At 37.7% G+C, this 12,040-nt stretch overlaps 1 protein-coding gene across 1 annotated transcript in view; it reads right to left on the reverse strand.

Annotated features, from left to right (window-relative positions):
- The window catches only part of SLC27A6 (solute carrier family 27 member 6), a 70,545-nt gene that overhangs the window by 34,582 nt on the left and 23,923 nt on the right, over window positions 1-12,040 (reverse strand). The window contains exons 3-4 of the mRNA XM_068980012.1: window positions 7,778-7,936; window positions 6,374-6,498 (exon numbers count right to left, since the gene is read on the reverse strand). Of these exons, the coding sequence (XP_068836113.1) occupies window positions 6,374-6,498; window positions 7,778-7,936 (284 nt within the window). The remainder of the gene's footprint in view (window positions 1-6,373; window positions 6,499-7,777; window positions 7,937-12,040) is intronic.

Consider the following 12,040-nt stretch of genomic DNA (forward strand, 5'->3'; position numbering starts at 1 on the left):
ATCTGCCCACTAATGCATGAGAAGGGTGTTTGAACCCTGGGTTGGGAAGATCCCCTGGAGAAGAAAATGGCAACCCACCTATGTATTCTTGCCTGGAGAACCCCTTGGGCAACAAAGCCTGGCGTGCTACAGTCCATAGGGTTGCAAAAGAGTAGGAAAGGACTTAGGGATTAAACCACAAAAATTGGAATTCTATTCTCTAGTACTAGTGAATTGTCTTTATCCTTACATCTTATCTAAATAGGACACAGTGAAAGTGTTAGTTGCTTGGTTGTGTTTGACTCTTTGTGACACTATGGATTGTAGCATGCCAGGCTTCTCTGTCCATGGAAGGAAACCTCTGAAAGCTTGAAAGAAATGATGGATTCTCTTTGAAGAAAGTAAAGCAGGTTCCCTTTCATAATGAAGTCTTAAAAAAATCTCACATCATCAATGTCAACATTTTCATTTTGCTACCTTCAAAAAAACACAGCAAACACTTAGGGGTTCACTTCAGGACTGTCTAAACATTACTAATGAAAGCTTAGTATAATCCATATGGAATTGAATGAAGAATATTTAATATTTAATGAAAAATATTCAATTAATATTTATCAAGTATGTTTAAAAATGTCTCTCTTCATGATGAGAGTTGAGCATAAACTATTTTGTCAAAGTTTTAATATTACCAAAGTTTAATACTCAACATTAATACTCACTATAATATTCAGAATCATAAGTATATTTTCTAGTTCCCAATAAATAATGTAAGGGAAATAGGATATAATTAATAGAAAACATATATAAAAATGTACATATACTAAAGAAAATAAGCTATGCTTTGAGAATGTCAAAATGTGGGTGTTCTACATTGAGAGCTATAGACAAACTACATAGTGTAAATGATAAGCTATAATGTTAACTTGCAAAAGAGGCATCATACATATGCATCATAACACAGGGCTTTGCTAATCAGGCCCCACTCCCTGCACTTTTGGGCTCCAGAGTCCTGCATTCAACTGCCTATTTTACTACTTAAAACCGGATGTCTAACACACCAAACTTAACACGTCCAAAAGATATTTAATTTTCACTTCTCGAATCTCAGTTTTCCTTATCTCGACAAATAGTTCACAATTCACCTAGACATCTGAACTGCAATCCTGGGACTGACTCTTCCTTTATTCTATCCATCTCTTCACTCTCCCTGTTCCTGAACTAACAGGAATCTTATTATCTTGTTATCTTTCCTTCAAAATGGATTCCCGAATTGGTATATTTTCCAGTTTACCTTCATCTTTTCGCAAATACTCTGAAGGGTACAAAATCCAAATGTCACCTCCAGGATCTACTGAGCCTCGTAAGATCTGGTCCATGGATGGCCCAGCCACACTCTGCATCTCATTAAACACTCGGTGGTGTGTCTTCTGTGGGCCGCGTTGTTTTCAGTTTATTCCATCGTGACTGCAGTCCCCTAGCTTTGCCTTGGTGCTATCCCACCCACACCATCATGATTCTTCGGCTCACAGGTCACCATGTCAGTGAAGTCTTCCCTGACTGCTCAATCTAATCAGCAATCCCTCACCACTCATTGGTCTCCATCACCTCAAAAGGTTTTGTTTCCTCGTAATATTTATCATTATCTGTAATCACTTTTATAATACTGGAGTGGGTTGCCATTTCCTCCTCCAAGGGATCTTCCTGACCCAGGGATTGAACCTGAGTGTCTCTCGTGTCTCTTGCATTGGCAGGCAGATTCTTTTTTTTTTTTTTTTTTTACTGTAGATTCTAAATTTATTCAGGAGTTAAGATACAGAGCTAACATGCTGAATACGATGGTGCATGCAAGTCTGTGCTTTTCTCCAACTTTCTAAACTTCTCAGAGGAATTGAGACTGCTTCTTTGGATAAAATGCTGTATGGAGAGAAACTCCTTAAGCTCTGAAATACCTTTTTTTTTTTTTTGTCCTTCTCATTTTTATTTTTTTATTTTTTTATTTTTTAATTTTAAAATCTTTAATTCTTACATGTGTTCCCAAACATGAAACCCCCTCCCACCTCCCTCCCCATAACATCTCTGTGGGTCATCCCCATGCACCAGCCCCAAACATGCTGTATCCTGCGTCAGACATAGACTGGCGATTCAATTCTTACATGATAGTATACATGATAGAATGCCATTCTCCCAAATCATCCCACCCTCTCCCTCTCTCTCTGAGTCCAAAAGTCCGTTATACACCGCTGTGTCTTTTTTCCTGTCTTGCATACAGGGTCGTCTTTGCCATCTTTCTAAATTCCATATATATGTGTTAGTATACTGTATTGGTGTTTTTCTTTCTGGCTTACTTCACTCTGTATAATCGGCTCCAGTTTCATCCATCTCATCAGAACTGATTCAAATGAATTCTTTTTAACGGCTGAGTAATACTCCATTGTGTACATGTACCACAGCTTTCTTATCCATTCATCTGCTGATGGACATCTAGGTTGTTTCCATGTCCTGGCTATTATAAACAGTGCTGCGATGAACATTGGGGTACATGTGTCTCTTTCAATTCTGGTTTCCTCGGTGTGTATACCCAGCAGTGGGATTGCTGGGTCATAAGGTAGTTCTATTTGCAATTTTTTAAGGAATCTCCACACTGTTCTCCATAGTGGCTGTACTAGTTTGCATTCCCACCAACAGTGTAGGAGGGTTCCCTTTTCTCCACACCCTCTCCAGCATTTATTGCTTGCAGATTTTTGGATCGCAGCCATTCTGACTGGTGTGAAGTGGTACCTCATTGTGGTTTTGATTTGCATTTCTCTGATAATGAGTGATGTTGAGCATCTTTTCATGTGTGGCAGATTCTTTACATTGTGCCACCTGAGAAGCCCCAATATTAAGAAAACATACAGCTAGATCTATGATATAATGTATGATGGCCTTCAGTAATGTAGAAAGTATGTAAGATTGGAAGATGGGGAAAGAGCTGCTTTTCTAGTCTCAGGGGAAGAGGATGATTCCCCTAACACTCTCTAACTAAGAGGAGTGAGTACCTCAGATAATTTTTTTAGATTTTCTTTAAGGACAGTGCTGCTGCCAGAAGTTTGAGGCACATCCAAATGTTTACGCCAAAGGAGATTTTGTAACTGAAGTTTTTTAAAAGAGAAAAATGATGGTGTTGAGTCAGGGGGTGGATAAGTGCTTCCAGCTAGGGACAGTCAACTCCAGGAGGTTTTTATGCAACTACATACAAACACTCAACTCAGACTGTGGCTTCTGCCTTCAGGTAAATGTCCAGAATATATGACTTAACCTGATGGACAACAGCTCTAGATATAGAGAATATGTGGTTTTGCTTTCTTTTAAATATGTCTATTAAATATTTTTTGGGCTTAAAAGCATGTCTCATGAGACATGAAATTTACTTTCTTTGAGGGTGTGTGGACTGTGTCACTTGTTAACTCTATGGCCCTACTTGAACCCACTGCTATGTTGGCTGCACAGCACACACTGCCACATCCTTTCAGGGGAAGTTCATTGAAAGGAATGAACATTGGACAGCAAGAGAACAAGATCCCCTTGAAAGGATAAGATGTCATAACAAAATGACTTTCTTCTTTTCCCAATCTTTAATGCCAAGAACTGTTTGTACTCTTTCTGTGAGAAATCAACAAAGAAGATTAGGTAATACAAAGTATCTCTGTTCAAAAAAATAAATCATTACATTTTCCTTTTGGCAAATATGTGTATTTCCCTCTCTCCTCATCAACTTGTCTTTAGGTAAGTGCTTAGAGATTATTTCACAAACACATGTCTTTCCTCAAAGAACTTTAAGAATTAAAATACTTAACTAAAAGCAACCAGGAGTTCTGCTCTCAGTTTAGTTCTCTCAAATTTTCTTCAGCTACAGTATTTCTCCCAAATCAGCACAGTACAAGTTTAGAGAAGAGAAAAGAATATTTCACCTCACTTAAAAACGTCAAAGGAAAACATCTTGAAAAAAGGCTTATAGCAAATATAACAAACTGTTAATTAATTTATTATATGAAACAGAAGCTCAAATGAATAAGATAAAACATGTGCCAAAGAGATAAATAAGTAAAAGAGGTATTTTGAAAGGGAATTACAATTTAAAAACTACCCCACCGTGCCAGTAATCTTAACAAAGAAATTAAAAATATGTTAGCTTCTGGTTTATAAAATTAGAAATAAAATTAGAACTCTTTTCCTCATTTTTTAAAAAAAGAAACAATATTCTTTGTTCAAACAATATTACTACAAAGCCCAAGCAAGTTGGGTTTCATCCACTATATCTGAAAGAGTGAGCCAGGGACACTGGTCTTTTCTCCCTGTTCTCCATCCTACAGGGACTTTTGAAGAAACTTACAAAGCATAACGTATTTTAAGCGCTACCCACATAAATAATATGTAAGCGTTACTAACAACAACAATGACAAAAACAACTAGTGTCTAGTTTTCTGTGAAGGACACTGGAAGACCGTTATTTTTAATACCACTCAGTATCAATAAGAGACTGTGCAGTGGGCATACTCCAAATTGTCAATGAGATTCTAAATCACATCTATCACTCTGAACAGCAATCTGGAAACATGACATAAAACTCACCAAAACGTCCATGTTCTTTGACTACTTTCACTTCTGAGGCCCTACATTGACTATATTCCATGAAGACACTAAATGTAGCATCATTTAAGATGGTAAAACTTATAGAAAAAAATTAATGAATGTATCCAACCATTTAATAATGACTTACAGAGCAAATGATCTTGCAAACGTTCATGTTGCTAATAAAGGATGAGAGGAAATAGGAATGGCTGGGGCCATGGTCTAGAAAGGCTATGAAGAAGTTTGTTAGACTACCTGCACTGAAAAAGCCTTCCATTTTACTAGAGGGCATTTAATTCCTCAAATAGTTCAGGTACCACATCATCAAAAAATACAATAAAATCTGTAAGCAGAAATAAATCAGTCTGTACCCCTATAATTATTCTACTGGGATCTTCAGGTAAGACCACAATTCTGATATTGGCAAACTCTCCTAGAGAAGAATAAAAGTCAAAAAGCTGAAACACTTTTATGAGACTCCTTGTCTAAGCTATGAATGTGGGGAATCCATAGGGATTTGGACCCCTATGGATTTGGTCACTTGCACTCTTGACCAAACAGAAGGGTAGGATGGCCTCCACCGCAGGAGGCAGGTCAGGAGTCAGATGGGAGATCTCATGATGGAGAACTCCAAGCTTAAAATGACAAGCATTTTGTAAATAAGATTCTCCAGTTTCAGATTCTTCTCTGTGTTATCTCTCCTGTGTAATTCCGTATCTTTAATACAGTCTTATTTAAATGCCCCCAGTCTAGCCTCAGCTGTGCTGTGGGTAAGGACGGATTACATGTCCATATTCTAGCTGCCAAAGAAGGCATTGCAGTGCACCATCCATGCCTTAAACCAGGGTGGAGATGGGAAAAGGTAATGAGTGAGAGATGTCTTAGAAAACGTGTTTCTCTCAAAGGTCAAGGGCAGGTCATCAGCCAGGCTCTGCTGCTCCACCTTGCATAGGGAGGCATCCTCTATTAGCACCCTTCAGGGGGCTGGTGTAGATTTGATTACAGACAGAGTCCCTTCTTTGTAGCCTCAAGTATGTTTAGACCATCAGATAGTTAAAAAATAAGCATCTTTAAATACAAATGAGACCAGGAAAAGGACGGTAACTCCTGAAGGCAAAAAAGCAAACCAACTAATATAAAGACAGCCTTCAGGCTTATGCAACTGTCCCTACCTATCTGTTTTCAGAAGGGGTGATTTATCAAAAGGTCATGAAAATGACCACCTTAGCTGGAAGATAAGTGCAAAGTGGAAAGCAACATTTCTTTTCAAGTCTACAGCAAAACCAAACAAAAAAATATATTCTAATGTAATCACTTGTTCAAAAGAAAAAAAAAATAGAAAAACAAGTATAATCAGTGTCATTAGTTTTTGTGTGTTTTTTTTAAAGACCAACATTTTAAAAGATGATCTAATTCAACCCTTGGAATAACTGCTCTCTGTAAACAGAAAGTAATTTCATAATCAGATGCATGCTATGTTTACAGAAATTTTTTTGTTGTTTACAGAAATTTTAATCTGTATAAGCATGAAGTAGACCGGATTGTGAGTCTCTCTTCCCTTGCCTCAATAAAAAGCACATTAGTACATTCCTAAATAGCTCTTCTTTTATTTTCTTTGATTGTTTCATATTTATTTTATTTTGGAGTTTTGCATATATCCTTGTAAGTCAGTTAAAGTATGTTCTGGAAAAAAAAAATGGAGTATAAGCAAACAAAAATTATTATCTCTCAATACCTTTTCTTTCTGAAATTACTTTTTCTCTCTGGCAAAGATTACTCTTACCTTAGGTTGTTTGCAAAGGTAGCGACAAAGTTCTCCAATGTACTGAAACACAGTCACATTATACTTTCTGCAGTCATTCCAAAACTGGCTTGCTGAGAATTTCTTCCTTAACACACAAGTGGCACCTATGAGAAAAGGCATAAAAAAGCACAAGGGAAAAAATTCAAGGGCAGAATTAACATAAAACACAAATGATGTTGCTCTGTCCAGAAGAGTTTTGCTCACTTTCAAGGCTTTTATAATCTATCAGCGGCCATTTATGTCAAGTTCATTTGAAAACATTAATTTTACAGTCCAATAAATCTTTTAAAAATATTCATGCTGTAATTCTATATTTGACTGTAGATACGCTTCTTACAGTACATGGGATGAAAGAAGCAGTCAAAATAAACAGGACAGTTATAAGTAGTAGAGAATGAATATAGATAAGGGTCATCCTTCGTCACAGAGACCAAGAATATTCACTTACTTTTGACCTCGTATATATACATAGTATTTATCTTTAAAAATTTTAAAGCAGCCTCATATATTTTGAGGTTGGGTTAGCAAGGCAGAATTAGTAAGAAAACACCAACAAAAAGGTTCATTGATGACTGCAGAGCCTAATTTTAACAACCTAATTTTAATAACAATTTTAAGTCGTATGAATATGTTCCGAGGAAAATGCTAATGTCTCGACCTTCATCTTTATTTACTGTGGACATTTATTGCATTCTAAACATACCCTTCTACAAAATTACTTTATAGTATTTTAGATAGATATATATATAAATCATGGTGAGTGATCTCTTAATATTATTTCTGAGTGAGCTAGTAACAGACACATAATCTCAGCATGATTATCAATGCAATCTACTGAGTTGTCATTTCCACCAAATGACTTCTTGGGTATCTGGAGTACAATGTTTGCAAAGATAGCCTCAATAACTCCTCCTCTGCACTTACCTTTACAATGTGAATTTGACACCCTTTCTTTCAAGAAGTGGGGTCTATTTCCCCATTCGTCAAATCTTGATTCTGAGCTGTCTTGTGACTTGCTTTGAACAGCAAAATGCAGATAAAATGATCCATGTGACTTCCAAAGCTAAGAGTTAAGAAATACTAGGCTTCTGATTGGGAAAGCTCCTACCTCCACTTAAGGAGGCAGGGCTTGGCCACTAAACAGTGAGTGATCACATGGAGAAGGAAATGCTGTCAACATCCAGTTCTAACCACAAGGCTAAACTCCCACAGCACTGCTCTTTCCAATGAGTGATGAAGCTGTGTCCTTTTAGTAAACGTTTTATAGTTGAATAACATGCACACAATTACTCTGAGTTCCACCAATAGCATTTCAAACTTTAATGAAGACAAGTTCTAATTAGACATTGTGAAAACTTATTCAAACACACAATAAAAGCATACCTAATTGAATACATCCACCAATCCCGAGAAGAGATGCTGCACTATGATACAGAGGAAGAGTCATATAAATGATGTCATCAGAAGTACAACCAAAAGCCCATAATCCAATAGAACTGTTTATAGCTGCCAGATGACAAATCATAGCTGCTTTTGGTAGACCTAGAAGAAAAGGAAAAAGAAAATGTAACAGAAAAGATACTGTGTTGGTATCAACTACAACAGCAACTGAGACAAAAAGACATCAAAATAGTCTATATGCTTGATAAAAGGGGCCATACAAATGCCAGCTATGACTTTAGCCATCAACCCAGAGGATTAAAACTATAAAATTATATAAGACTTTGAAATCTCAGCTCAGTTCAGTCGCTCAGTCGAGTCCACCTCATTGCGACCCCATGAATTGCAGCACGCGAGGCCTCCCTATCGACCACCAACTCCCGGAATTCACTCAAACTCACATCCATCGAGTCGGTGATGCCATCCAGCCATCTCATCTTCTGTCATCCACTTCTCCTCCTGTCTTCAATCCCTCCCAGCTGCAGGGTCTTTTCCAATGAGTCAACTCTTCTCATGAGGTGGCCAAAGTATTGGAGTTTCAGCTTTAGCATCAGTCCTTCCAATGAACATCCAGGACTGATCTCCTTTAGAATGGACTGGTTGGATCTCCTTGCAGTCCAAGGGACTCTCAAGAGTCTTCCCCAACACCACAGTTCAAAAGTACCAGTTCTTCGGCACTCAGCTTTCTTCACAGTCCAACTCTCACATCCATACATGACCACTGGAAAAACCATAGCCTTGACTAGATGGTCCTTGGTTGGCAAAGTAATGTCTCTGCTTTTCAATGTGCTATCTAGGTTGGTCATAACTTTTCTTCCAAGGAGTAAGCATCTTTTAATTTCATGGCTGCAATCACCATCTTCAGTGATTGTGGAGCCCAGGAAAATAAAGTCTGACACTGTTTCCACTGTTTCCCCATCTATTTCCCATGATGTGATGGGATCAGATGCCATGATCTTCGTTTTCTGAATGTTGAGTTTTAAGCCAACTTTTTCACTCTCCTCTTTCACTTTCATCAAGAGGCTTTTTAGTTTCTCTTCACTTTCTGTCATAAGGGTGGTATCATCTGCATATCTGAGGTTATTGATAGTTTTCCTGGCAATCTTGATTCCAGCTTGTGTTTCTTCCAGCCTAGCATTTCTCATGATGTATTCTGCAGAGAAGTTAAATAAGCAGGGTGACAATATACAGCCTTGACATACTCCTTTTCCTATTTGGAACCAGTCTGTTGTTCCATGTCCAGTTCTAACTGTTGCTTCCTGACCTGCATTCAGGTTTCTCAAGAGGCAAGTCAAGTGGTCTGGTATTCCCATCTCTTTCAGAACTTTCCAGTTGATTGTGATCCACACAGTCAAAGGCTTTGGCATAGTCAAGAAAGCAGAAATAGATGTTTTTCTGGAACTCTCTTGCTTTTTCCATGATCCAGCAGATGCTGGCAATTTGATCTCTGGTTCCTCTGCCTTTTCTAAAACCAGCTTGAACATCTGGAAGTTCACGGTTCATGTATTGCTGAAGCCTGGCTTAGAGAATTTTGAGCATTACTTTACCAGTGTGTGAGATGAGTGCAATTGTGCAGTAGTTTGAGCATTCTTTGGCATTGACTTTCTTTGGAATTGGAATGAAAACTGACCTTTTCCAGTCCTGTGGCCACTGCTGAGTTTTCCAAATTTGCTGGCATATTGAGTACAGCACTTTCACAGCATCATCTTTCAGGATTTGAAATGGCTCAACTGGAATTCCATCACCTCCACTAGCTTTGTTCATAGTGATGCTTTCTTAGCCCACTTGATTTCACATTCCAGGATGTCTGGCTCTAGGGGAGTGATCACACCATCATGGTTATCTGGGTTGTAAAGATCTTTTTTGTATAGTTCTTCTGTGTATTCTTGCCACCTCTTCTTAATATCTGCTTCTGTTAGGTCCAGACCATTTCTGTCCTTTATTGAGCCCATCTTTGCATGAAATGTTCCCTTGGTATCTCTAGTTTTCTTGAAGAGATCGCTAGTCTTTCCCATTCTGTTGTTTTCCTCTATTTCTTTGCATTGATCACTGAGGAAGGCTTTCTTATCTCTCCTTGCTATTCTTTGGAACTCTGCATTCAGATGCTTATATCTTTCCTTTTCTCCTCTGCTTTTCACTTCTTTTCTTTTCACAGCTATTTGTAAGGCCTCCCCAGACAGCCATTTTGCTTTTTTGCATTTCTTTTATCTAGGAACCTTCAAAGAGCCATATTTGCTAGAAAAATGCCCCAAATACACAGTTTTTTCTCTGGTTCGACCTATTTACTGAATAAAACTAAAGTTGTCATGGGATTTTTAGTGAGAGCAGCACATGTGACTGCAAACCCCAGTCTACAGTGACTTCCGGACACTCCTCCAGAGTGAGCTTCATGTCTGCCTTGTTTCTGCACCTGCTTCGACATTTTCTGACAGCCTTTGTGCTTCAGTTTCATCAACTGGAAGAGACTTGATCTCATACACAAAATTGGCATGGTCTTGCCCACAATCCTAACTAAAATTCATTTATTAAGTTTTTTTTTTTTTCAATGATTTATCTTTATTAAAATAAACTTCAAAAGAAATTTCTGTGGCTCTTTTTTTTTTAAAAAAAAGTGATAAATCAACATTCATTAAAATTTAAAATTCACTCTTCTGGAGACACAATTAAGAAAATGAAATGGCAAACCACAAACTGAGAGAAAATATTCACAACACATAAATCAGACAAAGATTAAAAAATGCTTACAATTCAATAATAAGAAGATAAACAATGAAAATTTTTTAAAATGGACAGAAGGATTTACTAGTTATTTCAAAAGAGAAAATATACAGATGGCCTATAGCATCATTAGTCTTTGTGTGTGTGTGTGTGTGTGTGTGTGTGTGTGTGTGGCTCTTTCTGATAGCTAGGCGTCTCACAGCCTGAAAGAGTTTCTTGTCTCCACATGGATAGAAGATCCCTCCAAAATTTCTTGTCAAAGCCATTATAAAGATTTTGAGTGAGACTAGCATCCTTGATTCTTGATACTGTAATTGCTTTTCTTGTCTTCATCCAGAGAATCTAATATTTATTCATTTTCTGCCTCTGAGAAGTTCCTACCTGCTGTTCTTCAGTTACCACATTCCCTACTTTCCATATTGTTCCTGATGTCATGGCAGCCCAGCTTTAAAAATAATTTTTCAGTTGGAAGTGTGTCAAAAAATAAGGATGCTTTATCTAGTTATTTTTCACCTGTGTGGTTATGTCACTCCTGTAATGCGCTTTAGTAGCAAACAAATTACTCATGTTTTGGTTCTTTATTTGGTTAGTTTTAAGCAAATAATGATCTCATTAACTTATTATAAAAGTTATTATAAATTATTTAAGGTACTCAGATGTTTTGATAAAGGAGACAACAGGAGCTTATCTAACAATGAAAATGATCAAAGGTTCATGCAGCTTAAAGTTTAAAAAAAAAAAACCCAGCAGAATAAATGAAGCTTGTTAAAACTGCAACTTAGAGTCTCTCTTGAAAGAGTTGGTTTATTAACATACTAAAGCCTTTGAGGGGCCCAACTGTGCAAAAATGTTACTTGTTTTTTTCAACAGTGTTTCTCAAACTCCTGTGGTCATAAAGCACCTCTTCAAGTTTAATTTTTTTTTCTTTGTAGACATGAAGGGATATGTGTGGCACAAGCTTGGAAAAATGCTACCTTAGATGGTCTCTGAAATCCTCTGCTTCTCTAACCTTCTGTGGATCCCTAGCATTAAAACTCTCCACATGTCCACAGATGTGGGGAGACCACTGTGATGAGGTCCAGGCATAAAGGTGGGAGTGAGGCTCTGTCCAGTGAATTGGTGATTACCAGGAAGAAGGAAAAAGAGATGCTATTAAGAGAAAACTAATTTATGGGTAGGGATGAAAAAATCTAGGGAATCTGGGGATGATTTTGGAAATGGGAAAGAATCCCTAAGATTAAGCAGGCAAGACAAAAGGAAATAAACTTAGTGGTGATTGCAACCGGTCCCAGTGCAGCCTGGAAGGCAGTTCCATCTTTTTTCTCCTTCCACTGCTTGCAGGAGTGGCTGACCAGAAGGCTGCTGTTTCCAGGGTTAAAAAGCCTTTCCTGGAGATCTTGAGGCACCTAACGAAACTCAACGAGCCAGCTCAGAAGTAGATACTGGCAGACTGAACACATACATAGGCCCTCAAGTCAAAATAAGAAT

Source organism: Capricornis sumatraensis, chromosome 9 (genome assembly GCF_032405125.1).
Source record: "Capricornis sumatraensis isolate serow.1 chromosome 9, serow.2, whole genome shotgun sequence".
Classification (NCBI taxonomy): domain Eukaryota; kingdom Metazoa; phylum Chordata; class Mammalia; order Artiodactyla; family Bovidae; genus Capricornis; species Capricornis sumatraensis.